The 21,088-nt window shown below is 43.5% G+C and overlaps 1 protein-coding gene and 1 long non-coding RNA gene across 5 annotated transcripts in view; both read left to right on the top strand.

Annotated features, from left to right (window-relative positions):
- Window positions 1–8,053, top strand: part of KLHL36 (kelch like family member 36) — a 44,843-nt gene extending 36,790 nt beyond the window's left edge. For all 4 annotated transcript variants that reach the window (XM_033940887.1, XM_033940886.1, XM_033940884.1 and 1 more), the window contains exon 6: window positions 5,853–8,053. In XM_033940887.1, the coding sequence (XP_033796778.1) occupies window positions 5,853–6,408 (556 nt within the window). In that variant the 3' untranslated portion in view covers window positions 6,409–8,053. The remainder of the gene's footprint in view (window positions 1–5,852) is intronic.
- Window positions 8,054–13,869: 5,816 nt separating this feature from the next.
- On the top strand, window positions 13,870–18,873 carry LOC117358834. Its single transcript, XR_004539102.1, has 2 exons — window positions 13,870–13,999; window positions 18,290–18,873. It is a non-coding gene; the product is annotated as an uncharacterized LOC117358834 (long non-coding RNA).
- The last annotated feature ends 2,215 nt before the right edge of the window (window positions 18,874–21,088 follow it).

The raw sequence follows: 21,088 nt of genomic DNA, 5'->3' as shown, positions 1-21,088 counted from the left end.
CATTCCAGAGCTTCCTTTCAAATGAAAGAGACTCGACTCATGCGCATTTACATCATGCAGATATTTAAACATCTCTATTATATCTCCACTCTCCCACCTTTCCTCCAAAGTATACAGATTGAGATTGTTAAGTCTGTCCCCATATGCCTTATGATGAAGACCACGCACCTTTTTAGTAGCCTTACTCTGGACACACTCCATCCTTTTTATATTTTTTTGAACGTGCGGCCTCCAGAATTGTACACAATATTCTAAATGAGGCCTCACCAGAGTCTTATACAGGGGCATCAATACCTCCTTTTTTCTATTGGCCTTACCTCTCCCTATACACCCTAGCATCCTTCTAGCTTTCATCATCATCTTTTCAACCTGTTTGGCCACTTTAAGATCATCACATAGAATCACACCCAAGTCCCGCTCTTCTGTCGTGCACATAAGTTCTTCACCCTCTTAAACTGTACTGTTCCCTTGAGTTTTTTTAGCCTAAACACATGACCTTGCATTTCTTAGCATTAAATTTTAGCTGCCAAATTTCAGACCATTCTTCAAGCTTCGCCAGGTCTTTCTTCATGTTATTCACACCATCCTGAGTGTCTACTCTATTGCAGATTTTGGTATCATCCGCAAAGAGGCAAATCTTACCCAACAGCCCAAGAACAGAACCTTGAGGCACATCACTGGTAACATCCCTTTCCTCAGAGCGATCTCTATGATCACTACCCTCTGTCGCCTGCCACTCAACCAGTTCTTGACTCAGCCCGTCACTTTGGGACACATCGGCTTTGCTAAAATCTAAATACACCACATCTAGCGCACATCCTCTATCCAATTCTCTGGTCACTCAGTCAAAGAAATTGATCAGATTTGTCTGACAAGACCTACCTCTAGTGTAGACATGTCAAACTCTGGCCCGCGGCAAAATCTGGCCCCCAGTGTAGTAAAATTTGGCCCGCCGAACGAATGTCAATTTACACTGAAGCTGGCCTGCCGGAAGAAATTAAAGCAGCCTGCAGAGGATCGCCGATCAGCTGTAGCGATCCTAGCAGGCTGCCATAGCCTCAGCAGCACATTCCCTCTGCCTCGGTCCCGTACGTCAGAGGAGGGGCGGGACTACGCAGAGGGAACATGTTGCTGAGGCTACAGAAGCCTGCTAGGATTACTACAGCTGACCAGTGATCCTCTGCAGGCTGCTTTAATGTCTGCTGGCGGGCCAGCTGAGTTGACGCTGGAGTGAGTACAGGCCTGGTTAAAAATATTTTTTTGGAAGTTTGGAGTTTCCATCGTATTGGAAAAATCGTACTAGTCTTGGCTGTGGCTCTCTTAGGCCCAATGATTGTGACAAACCAAGAGATATGAGGCAAGTGTGGAGGACAACCTTAGACTGACTTCTAAAATACCTGGCAGGGATTATGTTGATAGCTAAGCATTCTATTATATGATATTTCCTAGATTTTATTAAAAAGGTAATGAAAATTCTAAAAAATAATAACAATAATGATATTAAATTGGAGGACACATATGTGCATATGCGTTTTGGGGGGAAAAAGTGCTATAAGAGCAGATTCAGAAATAATATCTCTGCAGGAACCTGATTTGTTTCTCTTTTTCTTTGTTGATATCAACTGTGGGAACATTTCTTTGTGTCTGAGTATTAGTGGTGTGCAAAAGGTAGAAAAAAATCATTTTATTTTCTGTTTTGTAATTACAATATATCAGATTTGAAATGTGTATCCTGAGCTGGTGTTAGACTGCACAAGTGAGCTAAGATTTAACAGAGAGAGGAAAAGTCTTTTTTGTTTATTTTGAGCTGGCATGGGGTTGGAGAGGTTGTAACCCTATATTTCTTCTAAGACTAAATCAGCGTATCTTAATAAAAGGACCCCTAAATATCTTAATAAAAAATTTGTCCCGCAACTTAGCCTAAGTTTTAGATTTCGGCCAGGACAGGATTAATTCTTCGAGGGCCCCTAGGCACACAAGTACACTGGGCCCCCCTGGGCCTGCCCCGCCCACACCCCAATTTATCTGTTTTCTTATTTATGTCTTTATTTCCACTTATATTTCTTTTTTTAAATTCAAAACACAGCAATGGAAACGCACCACCCCCAGCAATGGCCCCCCCCCTCCCAAGGCAATGGGCCCCCACCTGGCATCGACAATGACAATAACACCACCACCCCCAACATTGATGGACGGCAACACGTCCTCCCCCCGGCATTAACGTTAACGCGGCTGGCTTATCTCCATGAAGATCCCACGATGACTATCTGCCGGAAGAAGTAAGTGACGTCGGAGGGGGATGGACCGGCAGGCGCAGTCATCGCGGGACCTTCTTGGAGCAGCGTTGGCTGCATTGCCATTGATTCCGGCGGTTGGCTGCATTGCCAGCTGTCGATGCCGGGGGGGGGGGGAGCCCATTGCTTTGGAGGGAGGAAAGAGGAGGGCCCTTTGCCATCTGAAAAAAAAAATGGCATGGTAAGTTGTCCTTCAGTGGGGCCCCCTGACTATTTCGGGCCCTAGGCACGTGCCTACTGGGCCTATTTATTAATCCGGCCCTGATTTCGGCCCCTTATGTGAGTTTGACACCTGCTGTAGTGAATCCATGTTGCCTCTGGTCCTGTAATCCACAGGATTCCAGAAACTTCGCCATTCTCTGTTTTAAAAGCGTTTCCATTAATTTGCTTGCTACAGAAGTCAGACTTAATTAAACCACCCACCTAAGACCCCAGTCAATCAGACATGAGGACCCACTACCTCTATATAAAGACAAGCTTGCAGACCACAGCCCCTGAAGAAAGTCACAGCACGATGGGTGGAATGTCTGTTTCACTTACCTGGACGTGGCACAACCTGGACAACCACAATGATCTCGACATAAAAACATTTACGAGAGGGTGCTGAAAAGTTCTAAACCCAACCAAGTAGAGAATGACATGGATATAGTTTAATCAATGATGTGAAACAATGTCAAAAACATAGAATTTTGTTTCTGCAAATTGGCACTTAATGCACACTCTTTTCAGCTGCAGTGGCAAAATAACGCTCAGTAGGAAGTTGGTTGGGCTGAGAACTTCTCAGCACCCCTCCTATGGTTAATAATGAATAGTGCAAGGCATCAGCTAAGACATTGAAACAAAAGTGCTAAGTATGAAAAACAAGATCTGCTCAAGAGAATTCCTGTAACCTTCCCAAGAAACCTGTGAAACACTAACTGGTAGTATACTATGGGCTCCTTTTACTAAAGTGCGCTAGTGTTTTTAGCCCACGCAGGAAATTACTGAGCGCTATGCTCTAGAACTAACGCCAGCTCAATGCTGGCATTAAGGTCTAGCATTTGCGGCAATCTAGCACGCGCTATTCCACGCGATAAAACCCTAGCGCACCTGGAGCCCTATGTGTGCAATTACCGGTAACCCTCTGACCCTGGTGGGGGAGGGAGATTTCCAAAGAATTCAGCTGCCTAACCTCAGCATTTGAGCATCTGCATCAGCTTCTTTGAAAAGTTTTTACTGTGCTTAATTTCTTGCCAAGGAGCCAGTTCTGTTTCTAGATCCTTCTCGGTTATGTAGAAGCCTTTCTCCTTCATAACAACTAGTGGCTCAACCCGTCTCTCAGATTTTCTCTTGTTACTAATTCTTTTTTCCATAGGTTTTGTTTTTCTTTGGTGGAGATTAAAGTTCTTGCATTTTGTCAATTCTAGTTTTGACCTGAGATACAATATCAGGTTCTCTGTGACGTGGCCTATATTGATTGATCTGTTTTCCTTGTAGTACTGTTGTACTGGACTGGGTTTTTGGTTTAACTTGTTTTTCTTTTCCTGTTCTGTGGAGAAATTTGATAGCACTTCTCGCTGCTAAAGGGCTAAATGAAACAGCTTGGTTTAACAGCTTAAATTCTGAGCAGCCATATGGGGTGAGGAGAAAACAGGAAAAGATAATTAGCTGCCTTTATGTGCAAGGGAAAACTGGTTTTAAATCTAGCTAGCAGTGTTGTACAGGCAGTCCCCGGGTTCAGATCAAGTTACATTTTTAAAGTTGTTCTTCAGTTGGATTTGTTTGTAACTCAGAACTTGTAGATTTTAAGATTTTTGGTGCTGACCTCTGCTCCCAGCTGGCAAAAGGGCCAACTGTCCCTACCAGTGTTCCCGGGGATAAGATGGAGAACATTCCAGAGCTCATGTTCTGGTCCCTCAAACCCAGTATCCTGTTTCCAACAGTGGCCAACCCAGGTCACAAGTGCCTGGCAAGATCTCAAGGGGTAGCAACATTCCAGAATTCGTATTGTGGTGTCATAATGCCTCATTCCACCAATGCCTGAGAGCCAACTTCATCAGTGATGTCACAGTGGCTTGATTATTCCTACATAGGCAGTCCCGAGGTAAAGAATGAGTTACATTTTTAAAGCTGTTTTTAAGTCACATTTATATGTATCTAAGAACTTGTAGATTTTAAGATTCTTGCTGCTAAAGGGTCAACTGTCCCTATCAGTGTTCCCTCTAAGGTACAACGTGCACAATCACACATTGTTCTTAATGCGGCCTTGCATCATTTTTAATAGTTCTGCGGAGTAGTACTTCTTTTTAGCCTCCAGATTTAGCAGTGACAAGTCCAAATGGAAGGAACTGTGTGAAAAATATGAAAAAAGCTACCCTAGAGGCTAAAAAGAAGTACCGGTACTACTCCAAAGAACTATTAAAAATAATGCATGGCCGCATTAAGAACAGTGTGTGGTTGTGCATTTTGTACCTTAGAGGGAACACTGGTACTAGGATCAGTTGCCATTTTGTCAGCTGAGAGTAGAGGTAAGCAGCAAGAATGAAGAATATAAAAACATGCTGCTGCAGGAGAAATGTAGGAGTCTATGCCACAGGAAAGACTGCTCAGTGAAATCACATGAAGCCACAACCACGTTCTTAAGTACGAGTCTTATTTAAGTCGAGTGTCTGTAACTGAACTTTCAATTGCAGGGTATCTTAACCACTCAACTGCAGAATGAGTACTGGCCCCATGAAATAAGTTTTGTTTTAAAGGGGAGGTCTTGGGCATTCGGTTGAAGGAAAACCTATCTCTGCTGGGCCTAGGGCACTCTAATCTTCCACTTGCAACTATTTAGGGGGGCTGAGTGGGGAGAAGAGAGGTGCCTCTATTTTTAACACTTCCTTTTGTAGTTCAATCATTACACTTAATCCCAAACAGGGGCTACAAATTAAGGCTTCCTCGGTGCACGTGCATCTTAAGTCTAGCCATTAGATGTCACCATTGCATGATGGCTGTGAACGCCACCTTTGCAGTAAGCCCAGAAAATAACCCTGTGTATGGTCACACCCACCTCACAGTGCTTCGCCTTTCACTATGTGTCAGAGCAGGGGCTACTATAGTGAACTATAGTGTTCTGAACTGTGTACCATGATAATTTCTGCAGGGTTAGAAAATACCAGGTGCCTAAAATGTGGTGCCTGGTCCTTGTCAAATGAGAGGCCAGTGGAGCAAGATCTAGAGGACAAAATTAAGACGGTTACCACTGGCTGGTTAAAAGACTGGAGACTGAAAGTAGGTTGGAGTAAGAGGAGGGTGAATGGCTGGGGGAGGAGGAGAACAAGAAAAAGCAATGACAAAGCTGAAGGACAAGAAGTAAATATGCAAAGAAAATGATGAACAAACTAGCCTTAAAGAATAAGCTGAAAAAAATAAATTTTTCTGACCTCTAAAAAAAATGTTGACGGTCTTCTAAGTTTTCTAAATATTTTTCCATCCCCGCTTTCTGTTTGTCATTCATATTTTGATGGCTCTCGACCCCTGACAAAGAGCAATTCAAAACCCTTTCTCTGTGTTTGTTTATCTTTCTCACCCTAGATTCACTTATGGCCATGCTGGTACAGTCTACAAAGAGTTAATTTACATTTCTGGTGGACACGATTACCAGATCGGGCCATACCGGAAGAACCTGCTCTGCTACAATCGCTGCACAGACGTCTGGGAAGAGGCCAGACCCATGATCACGGCCCGAGGCTGGCACAGTATGTGTAGCTTGGAGGACAGTATTTATTCCATTGGGGGCAGTGATGACAATATCGAGTCCATGGAACGCTTTGACATCTTGGACGTGGAGTCTTACAGCCCTCAGTGCAACCAATGGACCCGAGTTGCCCCCTTATTCCAGGCGGCCAGCGAGTCGGGGGTTGTTGTGTGGGAAGGCTGTATCTACGTTCTGGGAGGTTACAGCTGGGAGGACACTGTTTTTTCCAAAACTGTGCAGGTGTACGATAAGGAGAAGAAAAAGTGGTCAAAAGGGGTTGACCTCCCGAAAGCCATTGCTGGGGTGTCTGCGTGCGTCTGTGTGCTGAGAGCTAGACCCGATGATAAAATTAAAAAAACCAAGACAAAGAAACCCCTGGACCAGGGAAGGTGACTAACCAGGATTCCGAGGGTCATCTCTGTTCCTGCTTTCTTTTAATTCTGTACAATTTGACAGGTTCTGGAAACCCCAGTTTGTTTAAACTGGATGTTTGATAATACTTGTGTGAATTGACTGCACTGTGTGTTTGTGCTTTTCACAAGTTGTTCACAAACAAGGGGAAATAGCCTGTACATCTCCCTGAAAAGGAGGGTTAGGTGGTGGGAAGACCATGGGGTTTGCATTTGGGGTGAAATCCTGCAACTTGCCTCTCCCTTTGATCCTCCCTGTGACTTAGGGCAAGTATTTCATATGAGAGGCACTTTCCTAAACTGGACAAAGGTAGGGGGCCATTTTCTAGGCTTCATATCTTTACAGAAGCCACCTGTCTTTTTTTCATTGAATTTTTGAGGGACTTTTTTTTCCCCACCAATTTTTGCAGCCTTGGCACTGTGAAGAATGAAAATCGCTAAATGTTTCACTTTTGTTTGATGATTTTGTAGGTAATCAGCTACTTGCCCCCCAATGTTTAGTTTGGTTCTGGTTAAGAGAGGTAAAATGGTTATTTGGTTTATGATCTGGGAAACAGAAGCTCACACTTATAAAGACTCCAGCTGGAGTGCGAAGCGGTGTATTCTACCACCACTGTATCCCTCCCTCTGAGAGAGCCTCATTTTCACTAATGAAAATATTCTGCCATCTTTTATCGCCCTTTTGCTAACCAGGGGCATTGTCATCTTTTCCAGGGGTGGGATATGTACTGATTAGAACACGGCATTGCCAACCTGTGCTCTGAAAAGACCCTCGGAGTCTGACATGCAGAGTACTCAAGAGCTGCCCATGCTGGAGCCTCCAGCAAAAATGAAAAAAAAGCTTTGCAACAAAAAGTATTGAAAAGTCCTAGGCGATAATAAACATTTGGCTACCTCTTTGGAAAAGTGGGTTCTGTTCAATTACTGAATTTTGAGCTACGTTATGGGGGATGGGGATCTGACAGCTTTATCAGGGAGACCCAGTCTAAAACTATGTGAAGGTTAATTTTACACATCCCTTTACGCGAATATATGCGCCAAAGTAGAAGTTATGCGCATAAGGACCCTAAGCACCATTCTCTAAGGATGTGCAGATGTAAGGGGGATGGATGCACACCTGAGCAGGACATACATTACATGTGCCCATGCCATATTTGGAGCCACTTATTAAATTTGCCATCATATTATTTAAACAGGATTAAAAGAACCAGCCCAGATGTTTTATTAAATTTGTTATACCGCTTGTTATTTTGACAGGTCCAAGTGGTTTACAGATATACAAAATATAGAAAAGAACTCCATTTAAGACAGGAAAGAGACATACCTCTAAGACATACATACAATTACTTTCATATTAAGATACAGCATATCTCTTGCACTGTTAAATTACAGGATATCTGCTAAAAGTCCCAATCCAGACCCTAGGGTGGGAGGTGGAATAATCTGAACCAGACCTGGGATCAGCTGTGAAGCAACTTTACATCCAGGCCATCTGGATTTCATCTTTATTTGCAGCTTCCTACTTTTGTGAAATGTTTAGAAGATTTGCACTATGTGTTGATAACGCTCAACTTAAATGTGCAAATATTTGCAGAAATGTGATTAAATAACAATGTTTTAGTTTAAAAGTGAATTAGGCTCTTGATTCCAAATGGGTTGAAGCTGACTCTGGTTTCTCCAACTATATTCTAGTTGGCCTCTTTTGAACATTGAATTCTCATGGAGATGCCTGTTCTAGTAGGACCAATAACACAGTAACTTCAGCACCTGCACAGAAAACATTTAACGCACAAAAGAATCACAGGCGAGTTAAAAAAAAAAAAATCTGTGACTCCTTATTCTGTGTTATAAAATTTGGATTACAGTACTCCCCCGATATTCACGGGGGTTCCGTTCCAGGAACTCCCACGAATGTTGAAAACCGTGAATACGGTTTTTAGTGAGGGAGACAGGAGAAGGCAGCCAGAGCACCGGCGAGTGAAGGAAATCACTCGCAGTATGCTCCAACCGCCTCTTCCTGCACTAAAGTCAGGCCTCACCAATCAGGAGCTGCGTGTCAAAGCAGCTCCTGATTGGTGAAGCTCAACTTTAGTGCAGGAAGAGGCGGTCGGAGCATACCGCGAATGATTTCCTTCACTCGCTTGCGCTCCAGCTGCCCTCTCCTGCCCGGTCATTCGTGGTCAGAAAATTCTGCATATGACCAGGACCGAGAATCGCTGACCGCGAATGACCGGAGAAGCACTGTATATAGTATAGGTACAAGATCCTTTATCCAAAATTCTTGGCATATTTTGGTTTTGGAGCTTTTCGGTTTTTGGAATGGAAATGTTAAGTCAGAAAGACAGACCTTCTCCGCTTGTCACTGCCACCCTGAGTGGAATCTGCACCTCTCTTTACTATTATTCCAGCCCTCCGACCTGAATTGCGCAGAGAACAGGAGAAACAAGCACCCGCATTGGTTTCAGCGTGTGGGGAAATTGACTACTTCCGGTTTGCGCCAAATTTTGGTTTTCAGAATTTCTGATAAAGAATCGTGTACCTGCACATTATCCTCCTCAGTCTATACATTAGACTCAGAAAATAAAGTCAATTATGGGTGTATCTTATTTGAATCATTAGATGCTTATTGGCTTTAATAATAACCAATTATTTGCTATTGGGCGCATTTTCTGTAGTGCACAAGTGCAAGGCATCATGAATTGGGGAGGGGCTGGGCAGGTTGGGGGCTTGCCTGGTGGTTAACGCACACTTTTGGAATAGTAGCATTTATGCGCCTGTTAGGTGCAAGTATTTGCGCCAGCCATTTTGCTAGCATAAGTGCTTACACTTAAAGTTAAGTGCTTAACTATGAGCCTACGCTAGTATTCTGTACACACAACGGCCGATAGAATTTTTCCTGATCACACATCAGGCCGTTGCCCATCTTTAGACGAGCTATGAGGGTAATTTTCTATAAGTGCACCTATATTTAGGGGTCTGTTCTACTTTGCTTTATTGAATGCTAGCGTAACAAACAAAATGCGTGCCTGCAATTTATGGGTGAGCACTTATGCCAGCTATAGAACTGGTGTTAATACTGCACTTACATGGCAGAAATACATGCGTAAACTTAGAGTGTTCTCTAATTTAAGTGTATAACCCAGTGCCTTGCCCAGTATAACCCAGTGCCCTGCCCAGACTCTGCTTGTGTGTACACCTACCTGTAAAATTTGTGCAGAGTAAGCTACAAGCATATCTATAATAGCGCTTAGGTGGATACTGACATTTAACCATGTATGTGCTGGTATTCTAATCACCTCCAAGCATAAATGGCGCCCAATGTGGAAGAAAGATAAGGGTGTTTTATCCTTTGGTAGCTCCACTCGTAAAAAAAGTTACTAATTGCTGTGAATATTCCATGATCCAGTGCAATGCCTCGCAATGTTGGCCGATCCAAACAAAAGTAGATTGTGAAACCGTATTTGGACAAACACAAGTGTTATCCCTCCATTCTGTTGCCATTGAGCTTTGGAGATCAGCTGGGTCTCCTCCATGTACATCTTCTGAAAAAGTTTCTTCTGTGGTCCTAAAGTCTCATGTACAAGTGTGTTTCAGTATAACTTATAGATACTATGTGCAAAGACCCCTTGAGACTTGTATGTTGGAAATGGGTCTTGTAACCTGATTCCAGTATCTTGGTTGGGAGCAGTCAGAGAGTGAGTTGGGTGAGGGGTGGATGAGAAGGACAAACTTGTGCTGTCATTCTTTCTAAAGCTGTCCCAGAGAGCATCTTCAGTGTGTTTTGTGAGGTACTGTTAACGAAACAAAGACTAAACTAAAGCTTGGACTTATATACCGAGTCATCCCTGAGAAACAAGGCTCGACTCGATTAACAGTAATTGTAGTTAATAGAAAGAATTGACCTCCTGGAACTTATCTGCTAGAAAATGCTGAAACAAGTAGTTTCCAGAAATTTTTGAAAAACTTGAAGGGATAGACAGGATCTTATTTGAGAAGGTAAGTGGTTCCAAATTGCTTAGTAAATAGGGGAAGGAATGAACAATTTTACTGATAGATCTGGCCCCTTTTACAGTGGGAAAAGAAAGTTCAAATACATGGATAGTTCTGCAACTTGAGGATCTCGAAGAATTTAAAGCAAGAGGGACCAACTAATCAAAGATGCCATGTAAGATTTTAAAAACTATGCAGGCACACAAGGGTTCAAAACGGAGGTCGGTGCGGTTGTCCTTTACAGAGGAACACATTTCTTTGAATAAAAGATGAAAACTTTGGCTTGTGGCAACCTTATGATTATTGCTAGTGCGTTTGGACTTCTGCAGCATCGAAGCAATCCATTGGTCTGGTATCTCAGGACAGCCCTCACACTACTCCGTTTTTCAGCCATGGCCAACTGAGCTCCCTGTTCTAAAGCATTTTCTGCCACTCTGCTTCTGGCATAACTAACCTGCCACCTCCAGATGCCTCTGCTGAAGGAAATCAAACTGAAGAAATATGAATTTGGTCTTTGCACATTTCAGGACAGGCTGGACCTTTTAGACCTGCTTTGGCAGCACTAGGAGATGCAAATGTTTAATGCACTCTACCCTTGGATTTTCTTTAGAATGGATTTGGGTTTCCTGTTCAGATGTTTGGGGCAGAATTCAGCAAATGGCACCCAAAGTTAGGCCCTGAGAGGATCGGCGCTAAGCAGAGCACCCTTTATAGAATACCAGCTTAGGTGCATTTTGGGCCTGATTCTATAAATAGCGCCTAAGTTCTTGGCGCTGTTGAGCTCATCGGTCATCCGCTAAGTGGTGTTTATAGAATCAAATCTAACGGTGCCTAAACAATCTTTGTTAGCAGTAGGCGTTGAAACCTTAGGCTCACTCCCAGGGTTTTCGTGGCCTAAATGAGTACGCCTAAGTCAAACCATGCCCCAAATCCACCCAGAATCCTCCCCTAACCACACCTACTTGCTGGTAAGTGCCTTGGAGTAGATGCCTACCTCAAAGTGGTAGGCAGCTACCGGCTAATTAATTTTTTAAAAATTATTTTTAATGGTGCTTTCAATTAATGGTGCCTATTAAGCCAATTAAGAAAATTAACTTAGGCGCCCTAGATTGGCTAGGCGCGCCAATATAGGCGTCTAATTTCAGGCACCATTTGTAGAATCTGGGACCTTCGTGTCTAATTTCAGGCAGCATTTGTAGAAACTGGGACTGTCGTGTCTAATTTCAGGCACCATTTGTAGAATCTGGGACCTTCGTGTCTAATTTCAGGCACCATTTGTAGAATCTGGGACCTTCGTGTCTAATTTCAGGCACCTGATTTATGGCATTTTGGCATACAGTCGCATCTGCCTTCTGGGAACACCCCATGATCTGACCATGCCTGTCCCATAGCCACGCCCCCTTCGTAGTGGCATGCTGTGAAATTTAAGCGTGTATGTTATAGCATAGGGTGCAGGGCAGATCCTAATTAATGCCAATAATTGTCATTGCCCAGTTAATTACTTTAGAAGCAGACCTGGGGTTTGGTGCAGTTTGATTGCATGTGTTTGATTTTTGTGTGTATACATTTTACAATCGGAGGGATCTACAGTGTTTCCAGAGATCTCTCATTTAGCACAGTTACAGGGTCTTCTCTTTGTTCCCATTCATTCCTCCACCTATTTTCAGACTTTGACACAAGCACATGACATAGGACCTGGGAGGAACCACTTTAACCTCTTTCTGCTGCAGCGCCTAAAAGCTGACATTACAGCCAGTTCCAGCCGTCTGCTCATGATTAGTAGCAAAGTCCCTCTGCAGAAAATGGACTTGCCCTACACCACTATGCGTTAATGGCATTAGCGTGCGTTTACATTGTACTGCATGCTGTTAATTTTCGCCACAGCCCAAACCATTCCCTCACGGGGCGGAAGCTAAGTGTTAACAAAATCCATAAATTACTGCATGGTTAGAGAGTTGGAGGTGGTATTTATTTTTAAATCAAATGGCACAACAGGCCTAGACTTAACTGCCTTGACTTTGTTGCAAGTGACTGCATTTATAAGAGTTTCAATCATGTTACATATACTTGTAACAGACTGCATTTGTAACCTGCCAAATGGATGTTAAGAACCTTGACTTCCACTTGTGGTTTCATGTGTAACACCTGGCTGGGATTGCAGACCTTTACTTGTTTGGAGCTGTGCGCCACTTTCTCTGTCATCCCTGGAGTTTCTGCTGTCCAAGGTTTCTGTTTATCCTCCTCAGATATGTCAAACATTGAAAATAAAACTTATTCAAGGCTTCTTGGCATGAAACATGTTCTGCTTAGAGTGTCTTGGGTCTGCCATTTTATTTGTGTTTCTGATAATATCTACCTTGATGAAGGAAGAGAGAAAGAAATGTTGCACATGATAATGGAGGGTAGGAAGGGAGAAATGCTGCATGGAGGGGAATAGAAAAATTTGACCCAGGGCTCAAGGCAGAGAGAGAAAGAGATGGTTGGCAGTGTGAAAGAACAGTTGGATATGGCAGTGGAAGGGACAGAGATGGAAGATGGATGGTGTGCATGGAGAAAGAAGAAAACGTCAAATGGACAGGAGACCCTGGTGTTAATAGAAGACAAACAGAAACCAGAGCATGGGACCAACATGATTTGAATAATAAAATAACCAGACAAAATTTTATCTTCTATTTTTTTATTACAATATGTCAGATTTGAACTGTGTATCCTGCCAGAACTGGTGTTAGTCAGCGATTGTGAGCTTAGACCTAATAGAGAAAGGAAAAGTCTTTTTTGTTAATTTTGTTTACACCACAGTGTCAGTGTGGTGTTGGTAAGGGCAGTGGGGTGGGTGAAGAGACTAAAATAAACCAACTAGTATGTTTGGGAAAAAACGACGGATTGGGTGGGAAAAATGAATCAAATAAAAAAATTCAATAGTCCAAATCGAATTGAAAAATGTTTCCCTGAATTGGGCAGCACTACCTCCCATGGCCATGTCTCCCTTTGGGTTGGGTGCGAAACACTTTAGACTTAGCTTTATAGAATAGCATTCAGACTGATGCACACTTAAAAGTCCAGATTGGTGACGGTTAACACCAGTAATTGATAACAGCTCATTAACTAATTGTGCATGCATCTGCTCTGTACCCCCAAATTTGGACAACCTATGTAGAAACCCGGGGTTGTGTTTAACTGGTTTGCTTCTTATTTGAGAGATCAATTAGGGTAATCGCAAATTAAACGGCCTCTTTATGATACCCACATGATCAGGGCAAGCTGTAGGGGAGGTGCAAACAGGGCAACTGCCCTGGACCCCTACAGCTCTAGGGGGCCCCCTTAGGGCAGGATGTCCTTCCCTTCTACCCACTCTTTCCAAAGCCCCCCGTCACCTTTTTAAAATGCAAAGGGGTCACTGGCACAGCAGCAGTTCTTTAGTGCTGTTTGTAGATTCCTCAGCACTCTTCCCCTGCCGCAGTCCGCCCCTTCTGATGCAACTTCCTGTTTCCGCTTGGGTGGATCACAGCAGAAGAGCACTGAGGAATTCATGAGCAGTGCTAGAGAACAGCTGTCATGCTGGCAAACATTTTGCATTTGAAAAGGTGAGGGGGGCTTTGGAACAGGGTGGAGAGAAGAGGGACATCCTGGTCCATGGGGGCCCCCTGCAGCAGCTGATTTTTAATTGAAGGAAGGGATGCTGGATGAGAGAGCATTTGGTGGGTGGAGCAATCAGGGGAGGGTACAGGGAGGAGAGGAATGGGGGGGCCCCCTATTTAATTTCTGCCCTGGGCTCCCGCATGTCTAAAACTGACCATGCGCTTGATTGGGGAGTACGTCTAGGACAGGGGTAGGCAATTCCGGTCCTCGAGAGCCGGAGCCAGGTCAGGTTTTCAGGATTTCCACAATAAATATGCATGAGATAGATTTGCATCTCAAGAAGGCAGTGCATGCAAATCCATCTCATACATATTCATTGTGGATATCCTGAAAACCTGGCCTGGCTCTGGCTCTCGAGGACCGGAATTGCCTACCCCTGGTCTAGGATGATAGCAACAGCTGTTAATGCTTAATATCTTCCTTAGCTCTCTTGCTCCACTTGTATAATCGAGAGCAGTTGCTCCTGTTTTCCTTTGCACATGATGTTCAGTTATTATTTTTGGTGGATCCTTGAAGGTTGGCTTGACTTTACTCTTTCAGATGTGGTACAAAGCTGAATCCAGAAAAATCAAATGCTATGTAGATCAGTGGTTCCCAACCCTGTTCTGGAGGACCACCAGCCAGTCGGGTTTTCAGGATAGCCCTAATGAATAAGAGAGATTTGCTTATAATGGAAGTGACAGGCATGCAGATCTGCCCCATGCATATTCATTAAGGCTATCCCTGATGTAGATTACTGGTTGAGATACTGCCCCTATATCAGTGTTCTTCAGTGCACGGCCAGGAGGCCAATGGCAGCCCCTGGAGACCTCTGGGGTGGCCTTCAACGTTTTGGCTTTTGTTTTTCTTCTCTTTATCCCTCTATGCCAGGGATCTCAAAGTCCCTCCTTGAGGGCCGAATCCAGTCGGGTTTTCAGGATTTCCCCAATGAATATGCATTGAAAGCAGTGCATGCACATAGATCTCAGGCATATTCATTAGGGAAATCCTGAAAACCCAACTGGATTGCGGCCCTCAAGGAGGGACTTTGAGACCCCTGCTCTATGCAAAATCATGGCTGAAAGGGGAAAGTAGATGGGAGAAAAAGCCGTATATTTAAAGGTCAATGCATTGCTCAATAGACAAAGAGAATGTATTTGGAAATGCCCACCTCCTTGAGGATACTCTCCATAAAAAGTTTGAACATGGGCTGCTAGTGTAGCTATCACTGACAGACATTGGTCAGCAGTGTCATGGCCTTACATGGGAAGATATTTAATGGCTCTCCTTCAGCACATTAGTGAAACCACTGCCCTATATTGTCACCTGTAATAGCTGGATATTCAGTTCCCATTTATATTAGGGCTTATTTTAGATGCAAGACAGCGCTCAAGAAAGATCTGGGTGTCATCGTGGACAATACACCGAAACCTGCCCAATGTGGTGGCAGCCAAGAAAGCAAACAAAGTGCTAGGAATTATTAGAAAAAGGATGGTAAACAAGACTAAGAATGTTATAATGCCTCTGTAGTGCTCAATGGTGCGACCTCACCTTGAGTATTGCATCCAGTTCTGGTCTTATCTCAAAAAAGATATAGCGGCACTAGAAAAGGTTCAAAGAAGATCGACCAAGATGATAGAGGCGATGGAACTCCTCTCGTATGAGAAAAGATTAAAGAGGTTAGGGCTCTTCAGCTTGGAAAAGAGACGGCTGAGGGGGAGATAGGATTGAAGTCTACAAAATCCTGTGTGGAGTAGAACGGGTAGAAGTGGATCGATTTTTCACTCCATCAAAAATTACAAAGATTAGGGGACACTCGAAGTTACAGGGAAATAGTTTTAAAACCAATAAGAGGAAATATTTTTTCACTCAGACAATAGTTAAGCTCTGGAATGCATTGCCAGAGGATGTGGTAAGAGCGGATAATGTATCTGGTTTTAAAAAAGGTTTGGACAAGTTCCTGGAGGAAAAGTCCATAGTCTGCTGTTGAGACAGACATGGTGGAAGCCACTGCTTGCCTTGGATTGGTAGCATGGAATGCTGCTAATATTTGGGATTTTGCCAGGTATTTGTGACTTAGATTGGCCTCTCTGAAGACGGGATACTGAACTATATGGACCATTGGTCTGACACATATTCTTATGTTCTTATGATGGACCTTCAAAGGGGGGGGGGACCTACAGCCTCAGCACCCTGAGGTTGTGGGTTCAAATCCACACTGCTCCCTGTGACCCTGAGCAAGTCATTTAATCCCCTAATTTCCCCAGGTACATTAGATAGAAACATAGAAATAGACAGCAGATAAGGGCCACGGCCCATCTAGTCTGCCCACCCCAATGACCCTCCCCTACCTTTCTCTGTGAATAGATCCCACGTGTCTATCCCATTTGACCTTAAAATCAGGCACGCTGCTGGCCTCAATAACCTGAAGTGGAAGACTATTCCAGCGATCAACCACCCTTTCAGTGAAAAATAATTTCCTGGTGTCCCCGTGCAGTTTCCCGCCCCTGATTTTACACGGATGCCCCCTTGTTGCCGCCGGACCCTTGAAAAAGAAGATATCTTGAGATACTGGAACGTCTCGATCATATCTCCCCTCTCTCTGCGTTTCTCGAGTGAGTAGAGCTGTAACTTCTCTAGCCGTTCCTCATACGGGAGATCCTTGAGTCCCGAGACCATCCGGGATAGATTGTGAGACCACCAGAATAGACGGGGAAAAATATTTTTAATGGGTATAACTAATGGGCAGACTGGATGAACCATTCAGGTCTTCATCTGCCGTCATTTACTATGTTATGTTATGTTACCCGAATAAATTAATGTAAACTGTTCTGAGCTCCCCTGGGAGAAGAGTGTAGAAAACAGAATAAATAAATAAGACCTGTTTTTGTGCTCTGTGTCAGAACTGAGCTATTAGACTGCATTTGGTTTGAGCAGTTCTAGCTAAATTGATTCATGCAACGGTAATCAATTCAATTGATTGCTGTAATGCTTTTGTAAGAGGCTGTCTCTTTCGCCTCTGAAATGGTAGCAGTATGTGAGGGATATGGCAGTAAAATTGATTCTCTGTGCGAAACAGTTTGACCCCATCACTAGTTACCATGGCTTATGGAAGTGCATTTAATATCTCAGTCTTTGTCTAAGATTACATTTAGAACAGCCTTATTCATTATCCAGTGTGGTAACAGAGTAACATAGTAGATGACGGCAGATAAAGACCCGAATGGTCCATCCAGTCTGCCCAACCTTATTCAATTTAAAAAAAATTTTTTTTTTTTTATATGGGCACTGAGTAGTCAGAATAGCAATCTTCTTTTTTTTTTTTTTTTAAATCTTTATTAATTTTCAAATATTAACAGTGCATTGCAAAAATTTTAAACATAAATGAATCGGGAAACATAGAAACATAGAAATAGACGGCAGACAAGGGCCAAGGCCCATCTAGTCTGCCCACCCTAATGTCCCTCCCCTACCTTCGCCCTGTGAATAGATCCCTCCCCTACCTTCGCCCTGTGAATAGATCCCTCCCCTACCTTCGCCCTGTGAATAGATCCCATGTGACGATCCCATTTGGCCTTAAAATCAGGCACGCTGCTGGCCTCAATCACATGCAGTGGAAGACTATTCCAGCGATCAACCACTTTATAAATACAAACATTCTGAAAACAATCATTTTCTCCCCCCCCCCCCTTCCTCCCATTTATCCATAAAAGTCTAACCACATATAGAATTTCAATAAACTAAATACAAGAAATAATGATGCCTTCCCACCCTCTTAAAATCTTCTTAAAATTCCTTCTTTGACTCTATATTCGCTCGAGGAGCGCAGAGAAAGGGGGTACATGATCGAGACGTTCAAGTATCTTACGGGCCGCATCGAGGCGGAGGAAGATATCTTCTTTTTCAAGGGTCCCACGACAACAAGAGGGCATCCGTTGAAAATCAGGGGCGGGAAACTACGAGGTGACACCAGGAAATTCTTTTTCACTGAAAGAGTGGTTGATCGCTGGAATAGTCTTCCACTACAGGTGATTGAGGCCAGCAGCGTGCCTGATTTTAAGGCCAAATGGGATCGGCACATGGGATCTATTCACAGGGCAAAGGTAGGGGAGGGACATTAAGGTGGGCAGACTAGATGGGCCGTGGGCCCTTATCTGCCATCTATTTCTATGTTTCTATGCCATGCCACGGTATAAGCGCTGTGATCCGTCACTGATGAGGTTCAAAGCAAGTCTTAAAGCCTATTTCTTTTACAGGAGCCTTCAAGCACTGAATAGTCTGGATATTTCTATTTACACATGTACAGATCTCAAACAGCGTGGTTAACGTTGAGAAAATGCAGCTGGAGGGCTTTTACATATCTGGATGCTGAGAACATTTGGGGAAACAACACTGTCAGGACCGCCACTGGAAGAGACTTTTAAATAAAGGCCAAAGAAAAATAGAGCAAGACGAATGTCACAGGGACTGAAGCAACCGTTTTATTCCTGCGAGGTTGAAGAAGGTGCTACTGATGTGTCTAATTTGCCAGACTTTCGCTCATAGTTCACGAGTCGTTGTCCAACGAGGTACTTGTCATTTTTAATTATGTTCATAAAGGCGCTTGAACTGGCGAATCTGGAAGGTATAAGATTCCCATCAAAATCACCACCATGAGTAAAAATGGATAAATGCCATGCTGTACTAAGTTTTGCATTTCAGATGTAACACCTAGTGGCAATGATGTAGGGGACCCAAAGCGAAAACAAAAGAGAGGTGACTGGTGCTGCCAGTTTTCTAATTATGTAATATAGATCAATGTTACGGATACCATTTGCATAAATAGTGTTATTTTAGTTTATTCTTTGGGTATATTTTCATTTTTATTTTATTTCCCTTTCTCCTACAAAACCGTGGAAGCGGTTTATAGCACAGACCGGCTCGCTGAATGCTCTGCACCACTCCCGAACTCTATGAGTGTTGGGAGCAGCGCAGAGCATTTAGTGCGCCGGCCTACACTAATATCCGCTTTTGCGGGTTTGTAAAAGGGGAGGGGGATGGGTTATTTATTGCTATTTGTATTTCTTACTCAGCTGTATTTTTATTGTATTCTTTAAATAGTTTGGCTGATATGTACGTAAAGTGTAGTACAGTGTATGTAGCGTAATAAATTAAGGCCCTCCTTTACAAAGGTGCGCTAGGAATTCTATGAGCATTGGAGTTCTTACCGCCGTGGCCGATGCCAAAAACATTAGCGCGGCTTTGTAAAGGAGGCGATAAATTAATTTCTGAGCTCTGCTGGAAATGATCTGTCCTGGCAACCTCGGATGCGACGGCCCATATGTGTGCCTGATCCATCCTAAAGTGTATGGAAACACCTGTTACAGGTGAGCAACAATACTGAAAGATTGGAAACACCCCCCCCCCAAACAAAAAAGTTAGAAAATTATTTTTCATTGGGTGGGTGGTGGATGTGTAAAAGAAACTTCCAGTGGATATTATAATCTCTAAAACATTTGCAGAGTCATTGCAGGGACCTTAGTGGCAGAGTGAGGAAGATGATATTTTCTTTCTTAAAGGACCCTCGGCCACAAGGGGGCATCCGCTAAAAATCAGGGGCGGGAAATTTCATGGCGACGTCAGGAAGTATTTCTTCACCGAAAGAGTGGTTGATCATTGGAATAGACTTCCTGTGCAGGTGGTCAAGGCCAGCAGCGTGCCAGATTTTAAGAATAAATGGGATGCGCATGTGGGATCTCTAAGAGGGTAATAGTGGGGGGGAGAGTCATTGGAATAGGCAGACTCGATGACATATAGGATATCTGGGAGAATAAATTTAGGGAAGGGGATCTTTAGAGTGGGCAGACTAGATGGGCTATGGCCCTTTTCTGCCATCATCTTTCTATGTTTCTATGACATCAAAACATGAAAACAGCAAGAAGGGCATAATCAAAGAAATGTCTAAGTCCAATTTGGACGTAAGGTGCTAGTCGCCTAAAGTTGGCAGTGGAAAATGTCTATTCTCGAAAAGTACATCCCTCCATTTTTTTTTTTTTTAAATCGTCTATCTGTTCGTCCAAGCATTTGATCGTCCAGACCGCCACTAAGGGCCTCTCTCTCAAACTGCATTAGCAGTTTATAGCACAGAGAGCTGCGCTGAATGGGCCATGCTGCTCCCGATGCTCATAGGGACTCTATGAGCTTCGGGAGCAGCACGGGCCATTCAGCGCAGCTCACTGCGCTACAAACTGCTAGTGCAGTTTGATAGAAGAGGCCCTATGTCTACCTTTATACCATATTCTCGACCAACAATTTGTCCAAGTCTGAAACATCCAGAACAAGACCTTTTGGCCATGGGAGGGGCCAGCAGTGTGATGGACTGGCCATCCAGACATGGCAACAGAGCAGTGGGGCACCTTACAGGGCCGTGCTGTGAACTTCCACAAAAAAGATGCCACATAAACATCTCACCACAACTCCCTTTTAGGTCAGGGTGAGCCCCCCAAAACCCACAATACCCACTTGTCTACTTACCCAGATGTGGCGAGACCCAGACAATAATCATTATTATTATGTTTATATGGAAACTAGAGAATGATATCTTCACTTTGCATCCTTTTATCCTATTGCATATAGATGGATGAGCTTTAATATCATATTCTTGTTTTTGTAGACAGGCAAAATTGCACATCTGTTTCTGCCTGGTGTAGCTTTACCTAAGAGAGGAAGAGAGAGATAAGGGGCTGCTTTGATGATGCAGTTCCATATGGCTCTTATCTCTAAGTTGACGTGATTGCTAGGTGATGAATGCTAATTTCATTCAAGTTTTGTTACATAAATAAATGTAATTTTGCAGTGGGAAGCTACATATTACAGTATGTCCCTCTCACTGAGCAGCTCAGAAAGATGGAAAAAATGGGGAAGGTAATAAAATAGAATTTTATTTTCGCAAGTAACCTATATGATCCAGAGTGAGCTTCACACCTAGGAACACCTCTACCAGACATGCACCAATGCAAAAAAATGCCCAGGGTGAATCAATAGTTGATTTCAATAGGAAAACCACTGGAGCCAGA

This window comes from Geotrypetes seraphini, chromosome 4 (genome assembly GCF_902459505.1).
Source record: "Geotrypetes seraphini chromosome 4, aGeoSer1.1, whole genome shotgun sequence".
Lineage (NCBI taxonomy): Eukaryota > Metazoa > Chordata > Amphibia > Gymnophiona > Dermophiidae > Geotrypetes > Geotrypetes seraphini.
Note: the sequence above shows the minus strand (reverse complement) of the source record. Positions and strands in the feature narration are given on the sequence as shown.